At 29.1% G+C, this 20,848-nt stretch overlaps 1 protein-coding gene across 1 annotated transcript; it reads right to left on the bottom strand.

The window, feature by feature from the left end:
* Positions 1 to 1,984: 1,984 nt before the first annotated feature.
* On the bottom strand, positions 1,985 to 5,998 carry LOC129289145 (protein ACCELERATED CELL DEATH 6-like). The gene is made up of 4 exons (XM_054925954.1): positions 5,654 to 5,998; positions 4,821 to 5,211; positions 3,697 to 4,244; positions 1,985 to 2,767 (listed from the first exon to the last, which is right to left on the bottom strand). The coding sequence occupies exons 1-4, from the start codon at positions 5,996 to 5,998 to the stop codon at positions 1,985 to 1,987; spliced, it is 2,067 nt and encodes a 688-aa protein (XP_054781929.1).
* Between the last annotated feature and the right edge of the window lie 14,850 nt (positions 5,999 to 20,848).

Below are 20,848 nucleotides of genomic sequence, written 5' to 3'. Positions count from 1 at the left end.
AACCTTGGTTCCTGAGTGGTTATACTCACCCCTCTCTCTTAACATTTTTTAGGCTGTAGCCCTAATTTTAGAAAGGAAAAAGCTACAAAGGTTTAGGAATCTTGTTCCTCTTGATATTATAATGTGTAATTTATGATGCTAATGCCAACTAGGATCACGTTTTGATTCTTTACTTGCAATTTTTGATTTACATGACAAAATTTATTGTATTTTAAGGCCCTGGAACAAGTGTTTAAGTTTTAGTAAGCTTCCTGTAAGGAGAGAATATTAGTACAAGTGTTGAATTGAATTAGAATTTATTATTTGAGCAATGATTATCATGTTTCATGAAATGTTGGATCTCCCCTGTCTATTTTGATATTAAGGGTTTAAGAGTTGAGAATGATATATGTGAGTTATATTGTGCATGTGGTATTGCACAAGTAATCTTAAGCCTATTGAGTGTGTTCTAGGTGTTAGTTGTAGCTTATAGCATAAGTTTTAGGTTTTAGGCATCTTATGTATTGTGAAAAGTGTGAGAATGAGTTTAGGTGTTCCACTCCTTTGTGTGAAATTATTTGGGAGTAAGACCCGTGCCACTATCTGGTGTGTAAAAAGAGCTTTTTATAGCCACCTATTTTACCTCAATTTGATGTCAGATGAAAAATTGAGGCATATCATGAGTTGACCCCTGCTATTCTCAATCCTATGCAATGCACTGTAGTGCATAGTGTTTGCATCGTGGCACATACATAGAGAGGAGCATGCCAAGGTGTGTAGATGCCATGGCTCGACGCCTACCTTTGTTTCTTGCTGTCTAATTTTTCTCAAATTCTTGCAATGCTTTTAGTGTAAAGTGGTATCACATGCTTCTATAAATGTTTTAAACTCTATTTTGGTTTGACTGATATCCTTGAAAATAATTTTGAATGGCTTGAAAACTTGGGATCCCAATTTGTGAAAGAATACCATTTGAGTTCAACAGTGTTTTGAAGATGATTAGTTATGGTAACTCCTTGGGGTTAATCCCACGACTACCTAGAAGTGTTTGATATGTGGATCAATAAGGGAGACCTTACGTACAAAAGATATATCTAGATGGAACTAAACTCAAATCACTCCTAAAAAGCCATAGTAGAGCTTTCTTGCTCTCTCATCACTCTCCCTTTCTATTTCTTTCTCCCTTTGTTTTGCAGCTCACAAACGAGATGATCTTTAAAATTTTGACCATCTACCATGGTGCAAAGTGCATACAATGGCCAAGTGTGAATATTCACTCAATTTAGGCCTAGGTGGCTCAATACACCTCTAGACCCAATCCAAATACTATTACCATAACCAATAGACCCATTAGTCTTCTCAAACAATCCTCAAATTTTTTAACATCTAAATTCACATAATTAACCTCGATTAATTCATTAAATCTGGGAGTTAAATCCAAGATGTTACATCTAAGCATGATGATGTGGTGCATTACGTCCATGCAAGAATCTCTCTCATTGAATGATAAATTTATCATTTTTCAATTGAATTGACCAATTCATATTTTCATTTCTAATTACACCTAAAATTTGTGATACAAATATCTTTTGTGATGATCATATGGTTTGAAATGAATTTTTAATGTCCTAATCTAGTTTAAACCAATTAAAATGATTTTTCAAAAACATTTCATCATACAATTTTTTTTTTGGGTGATGTAGGAGATAGTCAAACACCCATATATATTAGTTTTATGTGAGTCATATGAATTTTTGTGTATGTTTTCCTCTTCATTTTTCTATCACAAATCAAGTCATCGCGTTTACAAGCATGTCGTGTGAACGAAGCAATGCTTGGTGAATCCAGAATAAGATAAGCTAAATAGTGAGCTACAATATTTCACAAATCAACATCAACATCTCATTCAAGATGCCCTTAAATATGGCTTCAATGTACATAAGAGGACGATAGAACCACTAAAGTCAATTGAGATGAGAACAAGTATGAACACCCCTACTCATAGTTATGGGCCAGAATAATGATAGGACCTAAATGCATAAAATCTATTGACAAGATGGACATCATATGCTTCATTGCTTTGATGAACTTTCTTATCCAAGGGATCAACTTGGTTGCCTTTTTCATCTCCATAGTTTTGATTGATTATTCCTCCTTCTTCACCAATCAAAATATCATTCTTTCCATAAAACAAAACAAGAATAATCCTAATAAAAAGAGCTCCAGCTTGACGAACAAAAGGAAGGCAAATTCCAAGTGAGAATCTTCCCAAAATACGAGCAAAATAGATGAAGAAAATGAAGATGAATCCAATGACACTTAGAATACATGTGAGTGATATATTATTTCTTATCGTCAAGCATATAGCAGCTAGAAATGCGACAGGCATGGTTAAAAGAGCCACATAAACGAAAATCTTAGCAAACCGATACACTCCTTCAGCAAAATGACGATCACCTAGTTGGACCCATAGAAGAATAATAGAACCCAAGGTGGAACTGTACATAGCGATTGTATTGAAAGTCATGAATATGTCGAATAGTGTTTGAGAACCAAAAACTGCCGTGCCTCTTTCTTTTGGGATTTTATCATCTGCACCATGTATGCCACCTGGAACTGAGAAACCAGCAGCAAATGTAACTGTGACTATTAGTATAGCCACAAGTATGAGTGCGTTGGCTGCTTCTTTTACGTTCCATTCTGTATTGATAGATGCTACATGCCTTGCACCCAGTATATTTGTCTTCAGGGGGACACCAGCACATTTCAAAATCACATCTGCTAGGAACTACATGGTAATAGAATCCAACAATTATATCTTTACTTGAGACGTATATATCATCATATAAAATAAGGAAAATATAATTGTTGGTCTTTATCCTTTTAGTGTGTTTTTGGTATCAGTCGTTATATTTTTTTTCGTTGTTTCTAGTCCCTTAAGTTTCATCCATATGTAATAGTAGTCCCTTGAGTTTTAAATATGGCCATAAGTAGTTTGAAATGCTAACATACACATAAACTCCATTACTTCTTATTGTGACTTGTTAAAATTATGATGAGTTATATCAGAAACTGAGTAGAAGACAAAAAGAAACAAGCAGGACATTAAATTAGAATCTTTAAATTTGCAATGGGTGATGCTTCAGAAGGAAGAAGACGGTTAGGAAAAAAGTCACAAATGTTAGTAATCCTTTTGCTCATACAATGTCTAACTCATTATAGTTTTATAAACTCAACAACATAATTAATAGAGTTATTTACATATTAGCAGATTTTACACTATCAGTCACAATAAGGACGAACACTGCAAATAAATGAAACTTAAGAGACTAGAAGCAACAAGGGGAAAAAAAAAAAAAAGGTATACGAAATAAAACCAAAACATGTTAAAAGTATAGGGATCGAACCAATTGTATTTTTTCTATAAAATATAATTAAAAAGTACGAGGACTATAAATAGTAGAACTAATCTAACAGTTTATGTTAAATATAATCAGTGTATTCTCTCCGGTTCCCTCCCTGCTGCACTTACGTGGGCGGGTTGGTTTAAAAAACAAAAAACAAAAAAAAAAAACAAGAAGAAACCTACCTAGAGGTGAGGGTAGAAGGGAGGAAGCTAGTGGGAAACAAACCTACTCAGTAAATATAAAACAAGCATTTGTTAAAATATTTTGTAAGAAATTCTTAAAAAAAAATTAAGAATACTTATAATCATACCTCTTGACGTCTCATTGGGATTTTACATTGCACTCGAACAATATCTCGAGCTGTGAAATCTTTATTATTGACGAGGTTCACATCAATCTTTTTGTCTTGTGACAGAAGGAGCAAAGTCCAAAGACAAAGGTTTCTTGAAGCCAAATGAAGTGGGGTATCACCATTAACATCTCTCTCATTCATGATTTCACCATGAATAATCTTGGGGTTTCTCAACAAGTGTTTCACCACATTTTTTTCTCCATTCATTGCTGCAATGTGAAGCATGTTTTGGCCATTATTGTTGAGCCAAAGTCTAACATCATGCCAAGGAAACTTTTCTTCAAGTAATTTTTTGACCACCTGAACATGGCCTCCCTCGCAGGCAAGATGAACTGGAAGATTGCCTTCTGAATTCTTTTGAAAGGCTGTCAAAGTAGATTTGTTTAACAGTATGCTCACACCTTCCAAGTAACCAACGCGTGCTGCACAATGAAGAGGAGTTTCTTCATTTTCATCTCTTAGATACATTAACTCTTCTCTTACGTTGAGTATCTCTTGCAATACATCTGTGCATAAAGGCAAACATATATCAAGTGAAAGTGAAAAATAAAAACACAAAATATTAATTAACAAGGAAAACTTAATTATTTGGTCCCAATAGTTTTGATTTAATTATAACTCAATCCCTGAACTTTGACTTGTATATCGGTTCTTATAGTCTTGAATCAGATGCAATTTAGTCCTTAAACTTTAACTTAGTAAAACTCAGTCCTTATAATTTTAACCATTTAAAATATTGGTCCCGTATTTTTGAAAATAAAACTAAAAATATTAAAATTATTTGAAAGTTTATGGACTAAATATTCTAAGTTACATTTAGTCCATAAACTGTCAAATAATTTTAATATTTATAGTTTTATTTTCTAAAATATGGGGACCAATATTTTAAATGATTAAAATTATAGGGAATGAATTGTAGTGAGTCAAAGTTTAAAAATTGAATTACCAAGTCAAAATTATAAGGATAGAGTTACAATGAATTAAAGTTTAGACATTGATTTACAATTGATATAAAACTATAAGGATCAAATGATTAATTTTTTCATGTTAATATCACAAACACATAAATACAAAGCACATACGAGGTTTGCGTTCTAATATGGCGGCATGAAGAGGAGAGTTTCCTCGGCACTTTGAAATGGACAGATTTGAAGGGAATGGAATTTGCAAGAGACGACGAAGAATTTCCACATCGTCTGTTAGGACTGCCAAATATATTGGCGATTTATTAGGATAAGGGTTGTTCCAATAAATAGCCAGAGCAGTATCATCATGGGCATTTAATAGTATATTAACACCTTCAAGATTTTTGCTCAGAACAGCTTCATGCAAAGGTGTGTTCCCAAACTCGTTCTCTGATGTTATCAAGTGACTTGTATCAATATTTTCAAACGTCAAGAGAATGATCTTCATCACTTCATTATTCTTGGTTCTAGCTGCAACATGAAGTGGAGTGTCGCCTTTTATATTTGCCTTGTAATGGAAATAAAGAAGACGAAGAAATATCACATCTAGAAATTGAAAGTTAGATTATGAATAAAGTTTAGGATATGTTTAATCAAATGATTTAAGTTATTTTGATGAAATAGATTACTCTCAAGCATACTTAATAAAAAAAAGAATTTAACATGATATCAAGAATCATTTGATCAGACACAAAAAACATTAAAAACAAAAACATGAGAAAAAAGAAAGAAATAAAGAAAGAGAGAATGAATGAAAGAAGAGAAAAACGAGATTAAAATAAAGAGGGAGAAGAAGAAGAAGAAAAATTGAATAGAAAACTCTTGACACTGAAAAAAAGTATAAGCCTAGATTTCTAGACAATATAAAGACTTGAATATATAAAACTTTAGATGTACCAAATGGTTTAAATTATTTTGATAAAATAAACTACCTCAAGCATAATTAATACCTTATACAGAAGCTTGGGAAAGAAACAAGCTACTAGCTCTCCGATCTCTTTCCTCCCAAATTCAGCAGCAACATGAAGCAACGAATCACCAGCAGGTGTGACTTGATCGACAATAATGGACAAGTCGATCTGCTGTTGTCCACAAACTTCGTCCAATACGCCGACAAAGTTGAACACATCTTGGTTCTCATCACGAACAGCCTTGTACAATTCATAAATCATAACATCATCATTCTGGGACGCAAATAGGAAACGATTGTCTGCAGAACCAGACCATCTACGTACCATCAGTTTGTCTACTCTTTCGTAGCATCTGGGTCTCCATCTTGCATCCAATTTTGTCATTGTAACTCAATCAAATGCAAATATATCAAAAAATATTGTTGAGGCTTGTAATTGCTTACCCAAGTTGAAGTTAGATTTATAGGCAGTAAGAAACTCAGGTCAATGTCAGTCTACTGAGTAATCAGGACACGGTTTCCGCTCTTCTTCCTTATTTTCTCAATGTAATTTCTACTCACAAACGTATACATAGTGGTGGACCAAGAATTCCGTGTTCATATTAATTGAGGGACGTGACAAAAGGGTAGCCCCTCCCCTAAATTTTCTGTAACTGAACCACAAGTTTCTTATAAAATTTCACACTTTTCCTATGTTTATTTTTTAATAGGTGTCTCAATTAGAAAATATTATTAATAACATGCACTTTGTAATTGAGGATATTTTTAAAATATCTTATCAATTGTATTTTGAAAGATTCAAAATGCTCTATATTTTTGGGAGAATTTCATTTAAGGACCACCGTAGAGATTTAATTTCAAGTAGTGGATCCAAAAAAATTCTAAAATGTCAGATCAGTTCAGTTCAGGAGAAAAAGTTAAAAGAATTTCAATGGTGAAAAGACCAAAATACCCTTCACTTATTATGCAGAATCACTAGTTGTTTATTTTCTTACTACACTTGTTAATTTACCAATATCACTTGTAAATTACATTCATTTATCATACAATCAATAACATTAGTTGTTAATTACTTTATTTATTAATTTACTAACATTAGTTGTAAATTACAAGATCTATCAATAATTTATAATTGATATTAGTAAATTATAAGACTTGTCAGTAACTTACAATGGATATTAGAAAATTAACAAGTAAAATTAGCAATTTAACAATTGATATTGCTGCTTATGATTGAATAGCTGATGCCAAGTTTTATGTAATTATTAACAAGTTAACTCATATAATTTGCAACTCATATTTGTAAATTAATAAATGAAGTAAGAAAATTAACTAGTGATTCTACATAACAAGTGAAGGGTATTTTGACCTTTTCACCATTAAAATTCTTTTGACTTTTCTCCCTCGGACTGAATTAAAATTTCATAATTTTTTTGGACCCACCTAAAATTAAGTCTCTACTATGGTCCTTAACTAAAATTCTTCCTATATTTTTTAACATGATACTTTAATTTGACAAAATGTCTTATATTATTAAATTGAGAAAGTATATATGTATTGTGTGTGTGTGTGTGTGTTTTTGTAATTTTACAAGTTGAATGTATCATTTCAATAACCAAGTTATCACTTTTGGTATTGTTCAAAAAACTATCCCAACCCTTCAAGGGATTATTTAAAGTTCATATTTGACTTTCATGATTATTGACTGATATAAATTTTATATAGAGATGCTTGATTATTATTTTCTCTAGAAAATAAGGAAGGAGAGGGAAAAATCCAGCACTGCATTGACTCGTAAAAAAAAAAGTCCTTAATTATTTGACTTCGTCATCTAACTACCCCAAAAGTTCACATTGAGTATTCAACATGCCAACGACTTTGACTCCCTTGTGGAACGCTGAAAGATTGTCTAATCCCCAGTTGCATTGACTTGAGTTGTACAGTGAATACATAAAGGATCTCCTTTGGCTGAAAATATAATTATAAAAATTCTCTTTATCTTATTTGCTGCATTTCATTTACTCCGTAAATTTCCCTGTGCTATCGGTGAATTGGAAAGCTAATGATGCTATCAGAGGATTCATTGCATTTGTATTAGTTATGTCATTGGTACATGGTTATATCCATTGTTTAAAAATACTTAATGACATATTCGGGAAAAATGAAAAGATTATATAAGAATATTCTACCATTTACTCTCACAACATCATTTTCTAGTAGGTTCTGTTCCTTTTTTCTTTTGTAAACTGTATTCTCTGCATGCATTTTAAAACCGCCTGCTTTATAATAATAAGAGTTAAAGGGCATTTTTATTCCTTAACTATTTATTCAGAAGTGTCTAATTTTTTAAATTTACATGAGATGTAATTTTTTGTTTCAACATTTGAAAATGATGCTCTAGACAGTCACACCTTAATAAAGTTGACTTTAATCATTAGTTGACTTGGAAAATTATAGAAAATAATCCATAAAAATTTAAATTAGTACCTTATAAAAAAATTAATATCGATTAAGTCAAATAATGTGATCATTTATAAGCTTTCTTCCAAAATTTACAAGTATCCTTTCAAAAATTTATAGTTAGTGTAAAAAGCACATTTATTTATAAATAATAGATAGTTGAGTTGTAAATTTCTAGAAATATATAAATTTCAAAAATTAACTTATAAATTATGTCTGAAGATTTGTAAAACAACTATAATATATTTTTAATTATTTTTTTGTGTTGATGCCAACAATTGTGATTTGTTAATTACCAAGTAGCTGGTTAAATTGGTTAGTCAAAATTGTATTCTAGCTTTTTACATGAATAAGAAATAACATTTGTATCATAAATAGGGTACTTTTATATAATTTTTTAAGTCATTTTTCTGTAATTTTTAACGTCTTTTTTTTTTGCAATTTTAACTAATGGCAAGGGGGACAAAGCACCATTTTTAAATGTTGAAAGAAAAAATTGTACTATATATAAGTTTAGGATATTAAACATTCTTAAGTGAATAGTTGAGAGACAAAAATGCCTTTTAACTCTAATAATAAAGCTAGTTTTGCTTAAAATATTCTCTTGTAAACCATACATTTTATTCTCTTGGAAAGTTAGTATAGTATATAAGGCCTTTTTGCTGGGAGAAAATTAAATACAATGTGAAAATATAATTTACAGATAATTAGATATTAGAGTCACAGTGGAAGTCCTTTATGAAATATCTCTCGTCATTGCTTATTGATCTAGTATGCAAAGTGTCCATAAGTAGCAACTTCAGATAAGAACATAGAAATCAAATAAGTTTTGTCAACAGAAAGATTATCTGGGTATCTTATGACTAGTCAGGGAATTCTCAGAGAGTAGAGAGTAGGTTTTCTAATAGACACTATACTTTCACTCAAACAGTTGTCATTTACTTACAGTTTCCATCTGACTGTTTTTACTTAATTAAATAAATGACTAATAATATCCTTTAACCTAGACTTAGTCAACAACTAACTAGTGGGACACATCCAAAACATTTTATTTAACTGAAAATAGAATAATTAATAATCAAATATATTGTATAATTTAATAAAATATCTAACACTTTTATCTATCTTTTTCTCAATTTAAGTTCATGTGAATGTAGAAAATATTTTTGAAAGAGCTGAGCCTCACGATGCTTAAATCTTACACAATCAAATAACTATATATAAAAAAAGAAGCAACAGAAAATTTCATTGGCTCCAATCCCGTACATTAAAGTGTGTGTAGAAACATGCACATGCTCGTTACTAATTCAAATTAAAAATGACAAAGGTAGGATGAGACATAAATATTGTAACGCCCTCCAAAAAAAAATTATAGAAAATATATATTTTTCAAATATAACCATGTTTTGATTTTATACAAATAACATATACATATATAGGATTATATAAGTAATAAATAGGTACAGTATAATATAATTAATAAGTATACATGCATAAAAATATGTACAAGAAAAGGAAATGCATGATAAGTAGTTGTAATAATATTTAATAGTCATAATTTATATATTAATGTATATTTAGTATGTTAAATAGGTTAATAGTGATATACATAATATAATTACCATTAGCAGTTAGTAGATACTGTAAATATGTATTAAAAGTTTTTGTTGGTTTTGACTTTTCCATTACTATACACTATTACAAAATTTTAAATATTTGATGATATTATATTTGACGGTTATTACAATGATTGTCAAATAAGATGAGGTGAAAATCACGTACCAGTTGTTGATATGACAAATGACGGTTGAGAGAATAACTGTCAAATTTAAGAAATAAAAATTTGACAATTGTTTACATAAACCATCATACTAATCAACAAATATAAAAGAAATTTAAAACTTAAAAATATATATTTACATAAATGACAGTTTAGCTGAAAATTGTCAAATTTATATTATTTTACTTGACGGTTCATGTCTTAACCGTCAGATAAGAGATTTCAAAATCGTCTTCCAAATTTCATATTCTAAGTTCTCCTCTCGGTGCCCTCAACATTCTTCTTTTGTCTTTCCCTTTTCTTTGTAGCCTCACCTTCCCCTCTCTTCTCTTTTCTACCAATTAGTGTATCTCTTTGATCAAAACCACAAACCCATTGGAATTTTGCCTCGAAAATAGCTAAATCTCGATGCAGCACCCACATTAGAACCGATCATGGCAGCGTACAAACGAGCATTGTAATGATTCAGGAAAATAATGTGAATAAAAATCGATAATTACATAATTCAACTGTATTCATATTATTGTTGGTACAGACTTCTTAAAATTTTCTAGTAGTTCATTCGTAACTACTATTTATGCTTATCTTCAGGTCCGATGTTCGAATCCTTGTGGTGTACAAAAGGAGTCTTTATTATTTTGTTTTTTCTTGCTTTTGTTTATTTTGTCTAATCTGTATGATATTACCGTTATTCCTTCCAAAAAAAAAAAGAGAGAAACAGAAATAGAGTCAGACATAAATCGCACGCGCACACAACTCTTCATTTTTTCCATTTTCAAATCTTCAAGAATCCAGTGAGAGAGGGAACCTTCTGATCAAACCTCCACCGTCTTCTCGCCTCCTCCATTTCAGTTGATCACTGGCATGGGTGTCGAGTTCACTATGAGTTCGCTCAAGATCTACCCACTCCATCTCTGTTCAAGCTTCAGCGTTGATTCCTTGTTTTCTCTTTCTCGTTGGCGTCATCTGGGTGCTGTGAGTGGAGTTCGTTTCTCTCCCTCTTCCTTCGTGCAATAGCACCTTCTCCTTCCTCCACCACTGCGTTATCGCTGACAACTGTGCTCCCCTTCCTCCTCTGTTCGAGTACGTCGTGGCAGTGCTCATGGGTAGCCATGGAAGCTTGATTCTATCCTCTCTCTAGTTTGATTCTGTGCACACATATGTATTGGTGAGTGAGGTACAAACTTTCCATTTCTCTCCTTTCTTGGCTGTCGTAGGTCTGTGGAAAAATAAAATTGAGCTTAACACTGGTTTGTATGAAAATACACACATATGTGTATACATATAATAAGAACAATAATAAGGAAGTTTGATGAACTCAAGTCTTGAATAGAAAGATAAATAAAAAGTGTAGTAGAGATTGAATAAATGGAATTGAATAGAAAAAAGCTTGACATTAGTTTGAGGATCAATGCTTGAGAGGTATTCGATAAAATGTCTAAATGTAAGTTTTGACATATGATGGCAAAATATGTGTAGTGAAAATGTTGTTGATTAATTAAACAATTATTCTTTTTAGTGAATGTTGGGAAAACAAATTACGTATGACCAAGTTTTTGGATAGAAAGTAATTACATAATTGTTGAACGGATCGAAGAAGCTAAGGCATATAGTATATGATTTGGAACTTAGTTTATTATGTTGTAATGACTTTGGAAGGGAATTTGCGTGATATGAGCAAAGACCAGTAATTAATTCTTTAAATATTTTACATAGGGTGTTGAGAAGAAGAGAAACTTTTTAGGAGTTGTAAGAAGTAAATCTTTGGATTTGGAACTATGACAGATAAGTTGACAGTGTCCCAATTAATTTATCAATTAATACTTTTTTTAGTTATGAAAATTTATATTTTTGTGTAGATTATTTTAATAATAATTATATTGAATAGTGGATACTTTGTTGACTAAATTTCTTCATTTTTAAGTTATAAGATGGTGATGAAGAACATTTACGTCATGACATATGAATGTTTTATCCCTTATGAGATATACTTTCAAGGTTGATAAAAATTATTTTTTCACTAGGATTGGTAGTTTTTTATTATTCAATAAATGCAACCATGAGCATTGGATATGAAATTTTATTCTAACAAATTTTGATGCATAAAAAGTATTCATGCGAGTTTAATTTTAATAATAGAAGTTATATTTTAATAGTGATGACTTTCTTGCATGTTTGAAAATGGATTTGGAGGAAATTTTATACAGAACACTGGTTGGTAACAGCAGTTCTATTAGCCCTTGGCACGTCATAGTTAATAACTAGCTAGTTCGATTTTTGTGAGCTCTGTTCTCACGTTTGTTGTTCGTGTGTCTCGTGCTCACATTTATTTTCATGGCTTCAAGCAGCGTTTGGTTAGTATTATCCTTGTGGACTATGTATACATGTTTGTTTTGTGGCTTCGATTGTATTTGTTTACTTATCCTCGTGGACTATATATCAATGTTTGTGAATTATTTTGATAAATCCTTTAAAATTTAAATTTTTATTTAATTGATGATTTCACACTCTAATGGTTTTTAATTAACAAATGTTATTATTTTTATTTATAAATTTATTTAATTATTTTGATTTGTCAATATCAAATGTTAAAGCTACTTTATTATTATAGATTTAAATGTTATTGTTATGAAGTTCTTTAAAATTTTTATTTCAAGTTTACAAATTTGTTATATTGAATTGCTTTCTCATTTAATTTATGTAATGGTTATATTTTATTTATTTGATTCTACAAAATATTATGGTTGGGACGTTATTCATTAAAAAATATTTTTGATCTCTAGATAGCCTATACCTTTGTCAAATTATTCAAGGGGTTTTGCTGCTGGATTGAAGTTGAGACGCCATTTTGTTTAATCTTTATATTTTTTATGTAAAATTTAAAATATATATATATATATATATATTGTACTTTTATAAATAATGTTATAGGTGCTCCACATAAGTTATAGTTGGGATCCTTGTTTTGTTAGATTCTTTGTTTCCTAGCTGGTAAGAGCTGAGCTTCTAGTTGTTATAATATTTGCTTGAATACTTGTATTGCAGAATTTTGGAAGATCCCGTTTACAAAGGAGATTCCGTTGGAATTTTCATTAAATATTAACGCTACATTTAAATGAAAAGTATATTAAAAAAATTTAAATTAGACTTAAGGGATGCATGTTTAGATACGTATCCCATGCCAGTCACTCCCATAAATTGAGGCATGACAAGCATCTCTTCAAAATCAACTATTCTGAACCGTTACTCATTCGAATCAACTACCGAAGGGTTAATAGGGACTTAGGCATATCCTATCTACTCACTGGGTTTGGGTATTTGAAGATAGACTCGAGTTATTCAAAAGAGCATAATTCCTATTATCTTCTTCAATTTTCCCATCTGCTGAAAGTAAGTTTCTCGTTTCCTATTCCTCTTCTTTTTTTATTTTGGCTTTGAATAATGCTGTCCATCGAGGTTCTATATTGTGTATTCATTCTATTTGAGACTTCTTATTGGTTTTCCCAAATGTTGCTCCTGCTATGGTGCTTTTTGTTGGTGTTTTGTAGTGAATATGATGATATAAGTAATTTGGTGCGTGACTTATTAATGTTAAAGTAGATATATTTGACATACATAAGTGTTGATATTTGTCTGTCCTACTTGAGAACAAACTAGGTAAGCTGATATATAAGACACGTATATAACCCCACAAGAGGCTTATCCTTATTGGTGATTATTTGAGATCTTTTTCAGGCATTGATTGGACTCTCTCTTTCAACTGTTTACCTCGCATGAATTATAAATATGAAGATGATGATGAGCATGATATTAGTTTGTTGTATCAATGTCTTAGTGGGTATGTTTGTGGGTTAATGGGTCCATTATTGTTTGTCAATGTTTAGTGGTCCTGATTTTTTTCATTTGTTTGTTAATACTTTTTCCATTTAAATGCTCCCTTTTGTCACATATTGCTGCAGCGAAAATAAAATGAATTTTTATAACCTTTGCTTTCTCCTTGTATCTATCTATTTTTCCACCGAACAACATTTATTTTCTATTTGGTAGATAGTATAAGTTAGTTGTTATTTCCATTTTTATAAGCACTTATCATCATTCATCATCCCCACTTTATTTTGTAAAGATTTTTCCATAGGATGATCATTTCTATCATGACCACTATTAGTCTGAAAAGCGTTACTTTAACCTACAAGATTCAACCTAAAGTGAGTGTCTTTTGTACTCCCAAAGTGAGAGCCAGCCTTTTATGTAGTCATCAAGTATCCCAACATGTGTGATATTGATGTTTTGATCTATCTGAATCAGTTTTTGGCCAAAAAAATCTATTTAAATCAGTTAATTGATCTCATATAATAATATGGCCCTTTCTTATGATTACATGAAAAAATAATTACTCTTGCATGTTTTAGTTGTTAATAATAGGTTTTGGTAAATTTAAAACTATCATCTATTTCCATAAAATGAAATCTTAAGATTCCATTTAGAATTAGAATATATTCATTATTTTTCATTTAAGTATATGGATGACTTGCCTCATCTAAAAAACTCGACTCTTCTATATAGTGTTAGTTTGCATTTGCCAAAGTTGAATTTAGCTAAAAGCAAAATACTCAGAATCTGTCTATGGATTAGTAGAAGCAAGAATATATGGATAAACATAGGAGAAGACAAATTAAAGAAGGAAAATAATCAATAGACCAAATGATTAAGTAGTTGAATTGTTACTAATCCACTGTCAAAGTTCAAAAGTCATTGCTAAAAGTTTTTAGTGGTGAGTTTTCGCCACAAAAAGGTCATCACTATAATTATCATTGCTAATAGTTTTGGTGGTAATAAACATTGTAGTTGCCAACAATTTTTTACCACTTGACCACCATGTGCCATGTCACTTGCTGTGTGTGCCACCTCATGTGCCATGTTACACATTTGTTGCAGAATATGTTAAAGTCAAGGTTTGAGTCCTTGACCTCCTACCTTCAAGCCTTAAATTTTTTTTTTGTCAGTTGAACTAAAATACATCTGCAATTATTAAATGCAAAATTAAATATATGTTATTTAACTACACATATATATATACCAAATAATATATTATTAAAAAGATATACATATATTTTATTTTATTTTCAATTATTAATATGAAAAAATAATTTATATGAATATTTAAATTATATTTTTAATAAAATATTATTTTTTTACTAGTAAATATTATTTTTTAGGAAAATAAACTTAAAATAAAAAATATTAAATATTAAATAATATTCTTATATACATTGTAACCAAATTTTAAAATTTTTTTATTTTTAAATGAAAACTATTTACTATATAATTTATTTTTAAAAATGTATTATATTAGTTTATGTTAAATATCTTTTAATTTTTTCTTCTCCATGTTTTTCTAAAAAATTAATAAATTAAATGATTAAATTTTTATCTTCTCTCAAAATGGTTAAATTTCTCCATCTTTTATTAAAATATATGTTGTCAATAATTTTTCAATATATTAAAAAAAAGTATTTTAATAACAAATTAATTTCAACCACATAAATTTTGTTAATAATCATTTTGAATAATTATAAATTTTTAATAAATATTAATAACTTTGGCAATACAAGATAATTTTAAGAATCTCACATGTAATTAATTTAACTAACCTCTAATCATTCTCTCTATCTCATAGCAAGGTGGATTTGAGTAATTTTTTGTTCTTCTTAGTAATAATTATTTATAAAAATTTATTAGTAATTTCTTTTTTTATAACAATGAAAACCTAAATAAACTAGGCATAATCATATGAAATTCTTATCCAAAAGTCATTAGAGCTCAACAAAAGAAGTAAACATTGTGTGTGTACCAAGCTAAACATCAAGTGCATAATATACCAAGTAGTCTACATTATTATTTGCATTTCACGACATCTGTACAACTTTAATATTCCAATGTCATTTATAAATTTGTATATAAGTAATAATTTATGTATAACTTAACCTTATTATAATTGAAAGTAATAACCCATCAAGATCTTAATTTATCATGTTAAAATACTAGCTTAATAACATATTTTTAAAAAAATATGAGCTATATATGTCTAAAAAAAGATTATGAATAATAAAAAATTAAAAATGATTTAATAATTAAACTTAACATTTCTTCACTATTATTTTTTTTTGTTTCACAATCCTATATATCATTTATTTCTAATTATATATGTGAGAAAAGAAATTTAATTTCATAAATATATTTTGAATGATTTTATTTAAATTTAAATTTTAAAATAATTCATAAAAAATTTTGAATAATTTAAATGATAATTTTATATGTTATTTCATATAATTTAAAATTATTTTAATTTTTTAAAAATACTTTTAGTGGAGACAAATGTTGTCACCAAAAGTAATTATACAAATTATTTTTAATTTTTAAATTATTTTTTATACAAATACTTTTGGTGGCCACTCTTGGTGGCGACTGCTAAATGTCACTAGCAAAAGTCTACTTTTGGCAGTGACATTTAATTGTCGTCATCAAAAGTATATTCTTCGTGGTGACTTTTTGAATGAGCTTCCAATTAACACGTATCAAGCAAGACAAATGTTACATTCTATTGACATGAGCTATCAAGAGATTTATGCTTGCTCAAATGATTGCATAGTATTTAGAAATAAATATGAATCATTAACTAAGTATCAAAAATGTAAGGCATCACACTTTAAAGATAACAGTAGGAAGAATTCAAAGAAGGCATTATGGTATTTTTCTATTGTGCCTAGATTCAGACACTTGTATAGTAGTAAAGAAGATGCAAAAAATTTTACTTGACATGCGAATAAAAGGATTAAAGATGGAAAGTTACGGCATCATGCTAACTCTCCTCAATGGGGAACCTATGCCTTTTCATTATCTACTAACATAATGAATCTACATGGACTCCAAAGTAGTTCCCACAATATTTGGCTAGTGATTTTGATAATTTATAACCTACTTCCATGGTTATGCATGAAATGCAAATACATGATATTGTCCATGCTAATTTCAAGGCCAAAACAACCCAGAAATGACATAGATGTTTACTTAACTTTTCTAATTGAAGACTTGAAATTATTGTGAGAGATAGGTGTTGAGGTGTATAATAGATACATGAAAGAGAAGTTTAATTTGAGAGCTTTGCTATTTGGTACCATAAATGACTTTTTGTAAATAGTAATTTGAAATTTAAGGGTACGTGTTTAAACATTAATTATTCAATTATATATTAAAAATTATTCAATATTTTAAGATATTTATAGTTTTTTTTTTCACAAGCCCACGTCAAAGACCTAATTCCATAAACTGTGGATATTGTGTGATGAGATTCATTAGGGTCATCGCATTTATGCCAGGACTACAATCCTTGCCAAGGTTCATATTTAAGTAAACTACATTTTATATATAATAAAATTTCATTAGTTAACTAACTTTGTTGTGGTTATTATTTAAATTGCAATACTATAATGACACTTATTGTGAAGAATTTAGGGATGCTCACATCAATAAGTCATGGAAGAGTGGTGTTAACAAGTATTCCAAATATGGATGATGCAAAATGCACACTTTAATCCTCAGTGAGTAAGCATTTGGCTTAGGAGCAAAAGGAATAAGATTTGTGATTTAGGATAGGATTGTGATTTAGGAATAAGATTTGTGACTTTTTGAGCAAAAGGAAAAAGTTTTATGATTGAATTTGATTTTGGTTTCAATGTATATATATGTTCTATTAATTTTGAAACAACATTATTGATTATAATACTTGTTGGATTGTTTGCGTCCATTCTGTATGTAAGTTTGTAAATTTTGTTTCACGAGGCTGCTTAAAACACAACTCTCAGATTAAAAAAAATTACCACAATATATTTGATAGTTAATGAAATAAATGTCAAATATTCATGTATATATATATATATATTATTTGATGGTTATTTCAAATAACCATCATAGTTAGGCATATTTGAAACTTTCAAATATGACCTTCCAGCTAAGTGAAATGAGAATTACCACAATATATTTAACAATAATTGCAATATATATATATATATATATTTGATGATTATTTTAAATAACTGTCAAATATAATAAGACATATTTAACGATTATTTTAAATATTTTTTCTAACTTTGTGAAATAAGAATTTTTGGTATGTTATGCATGATGGTTGCTTAATAACCAGCAATTATATGATGGGATTCTATTTAATGGTTGTTAACTGTTGAATATAATAAAAAATAACCATGAAACGTAACCCTTGTCGCCGTAGTGATAACATATTTAAAAGAACTAAATTATGATGGTGAAAGTAGAGGTCACATCAAAGGAAAGGAAAGGGGAAGAAAGGATGTGTTTTGACAGGATAATGAATTTGAAGTGACGAGATATTATGTACCTCAATAATAATAATAATAATGAGTAGACAAAACTTGGCAGATAAGAATGGACGTGCGTGGTAAAATAATGCGTGGTAAACATAAAATCTTTCAACAGTAAGTGATGATTGCGTGAAACCCTAGCCATTCATTTTCCTCAATCATCCACTTAAACTCATCCGTATAAATAGCACCTGATAATGTTGGAGGGAATAGAACAGAAGAGACTGAGGAAAGGTTCTGGACAATAAAAATGATACAGTAAAATCTTTGTTTATACCATACACAACCTTAGAGTTAGAATAAAATATAATTTTATTTTTGTTCTTCTTCATGTGTAGCTGTACAAAGTACCAAGGTTAAGAACAGACCAGGAGGACCAGTTTAATCGGTATGATTGGGAACTGGCCGCTTGTCCGATCTCGTTGTTGCTGTAAAACTGTGGACCAGATGAACAGATCAACCGGACTAACAAACAAGAAAAAAGAAAAAAATCGAGCCCGTTACTTGTTCAAGCAGCTCAAGTGATCTGATCTTAAAAAAAAAAAAAAACAGAGAGGGAAGCCAACAAAAAAGCCAGAGAAAAAATGAAGATGAAAAATGAAAGATATTCATTCAAAATCAAGAAAATATATATTTTATAGTAAAACTACCATCTTAAATGTGTTTTTCCGTTCACAAAACTACTTGATCTGCCATGAAATTATCTGAATCTAATAAGAGGAAACTCATTCATATTCTTTTGGCAAAGAAACGAATTCACGGCCGCAGAAAAATGTGGAGAAGAGAAGGATTGGAGGAGGGGAAGAGAGTTAGGGTTATTAGAGCAGCCAGAAGTGATTGAAATGGGAGGAACATGAAAATATTTATTTGTTTCTTGGATAATGTAAAAGTTTTTTATGGAAAAATTCGCACTTATATCGTTAAATGGTGCTTCTGGTAGGAAAAAAAATCTTATTAAATGTTATCCATACTAAAAAAATAAATAAATAAATTAGGTGAACGAAATAAAATGTAATAAAATATTATTTTGATAAAAAATTAACTGAGAAATTTATAAATAATTTATACACTTTCTTTGTTTCCTAGATGATTTTCTTAACTTACATATTATTTTTATTATTTTGGATGAATTTATTTTGTAGTATATGTATATATTATTTAAAAATATTAAAATAACCATATCAGTTTTGACTCCGATTTGGCTAGCTACCTCGACCAGTTCAATGACTAATCTAGTTTTTAAAGTTAAAAAGGCACAAAAATGGGTAAGTTACACTTACATACCCATACACATATTAAGGATTGTTAGCAGTAATTAATGTTTCTTATATAATATTTATATGAAATTTGTTTTTGAGAAAATATGCATGTTTAATTTAATGGTTAACATTTATTTCTTTCTATAATCATTAATTTTATACACACATATTGTTATTTAATGTTTCGTTTTTAGTAATAATTGTTTATTTACTCTATCAGTTTTTCATTTAATTTAATACTTTATATTTCTTTCTTTCTAATCTTGTTAGTTATATATACATATATACATAATTATTTAATGCTTCAGTATTAGCAATAATTTTGTATATTATGCATTGTCTTCTTAAATTTATTTATAGTAGTTACTTATTTAAACTGATGATTAATATTTGTTTTTTTATAATTGTTAGTTGTGTGTGTGTATACATTGTTATTTGTCATTCAATTTTGGCAATAATTGGTTATTGCTTCACGTATCTTGCGTTTTCTCATTAAATTTATTTATTTTATAAGTTACTCGTTTAGACACTTGATTAATATTTATTTCTTTCTATAATTATATAATTGTTATTTAATGGTCATTTTTGGTAGTTGCTTTATTATTGTTTTAATATTTATTTCAGCCAACGGACCAATTTATCCTAATATTATTCTATTATGATTATTATTGATGAATGAACATATAATTATTGTGATATAATCACACATATTTTTATCAAGGGAATTCCTTTTATGGAAAAAGATTTGGGATAAACTCAATAAAATTTCTATTTGGAAAGAAGATCTAGGGAAGAAAACAATTTTGTGTATCTACCCTAGGGGACGTATCTTAATACGGTTTCTTATGATAAAATGTAGTTAATGTAGAAATGTTTATTTTCATTTATTTAATAATGTAATAATTGTTTTTGGTGCTGCTAGCTAATGTAATTAATTATTTATGTTATAGTTTGTTATGTAACTGATTGTTTAGTATTGAAAAAAAAGAGTTTTCTACACTTGAGGAAATTGGACCATTATTAATTCAAATATAAGACCTTACTAAAAATTTTAATTAGAATTTTATTTGTTTATTTTTGTAATGTATGCTGAGTGAGAGGATGACTCTATCTCCTAACCTATTTAAAAGATAGAGAGAGAAGAATTTTTTAATCTTATTTATAAGTCATGTCATTAAATTATCATCATAAGTTTTCTCTTTTACCCTCCATTGAATGTTGAGAAAAAAATATGTTAATAAAGTACGTATATTTAATAGGAGTAAAGTTAAAAGCTTATTAAATTTTAAGACAGAGTTAATAACTTTAAAAAAAATTAATACTGATGAAATATGTTAAAA

The sequence above is a fragment of the Prosopis cineraria genome, unplaced genomic scaffold (genome assembly GCF_029017545.1).
Source record: "Prosopis cineraria cultivar Desert tree isolate PC_DT_omini unplaced genomic scaffold, ASM2901754v1 PC12, whole genome shotgun sequence".
Taxonomy (NCBI): domain Eukaryota; kingdom Viridiplantae; phylum Streptophyta; class Magnoliopsida; order Fabales; family Fabaceae; genus Prosopis; species Prosopis cineraria.
Note: the sequence above shows the minus strand (reverse complement) of the source record. Positions and strands in the feature narration are given on the sequence as shown.

Coding starts and splice junctions, on each gene's coding strand:
- LOC129289145 (XM_054925954.1), bottom strand. CDS start 5,998: ATGACAAAATTGGATGCAAGATGGAGACCCAGATGCTACGAAAGAGTA. Junction 5,212..5,653: donor TTCCCAAGCTTCTGTATAAG/GTATTAATTATG, acceptor TTCCATTACAAG/GCAAATATAAAAGGCGACAC. Junction 2,768..3,696: donor TCCCAATGAGACGTCAAGAG/GTATGATTATAA, acceptor ATTACCATGTAG/TTCCTAGCAGATGTGATTTT.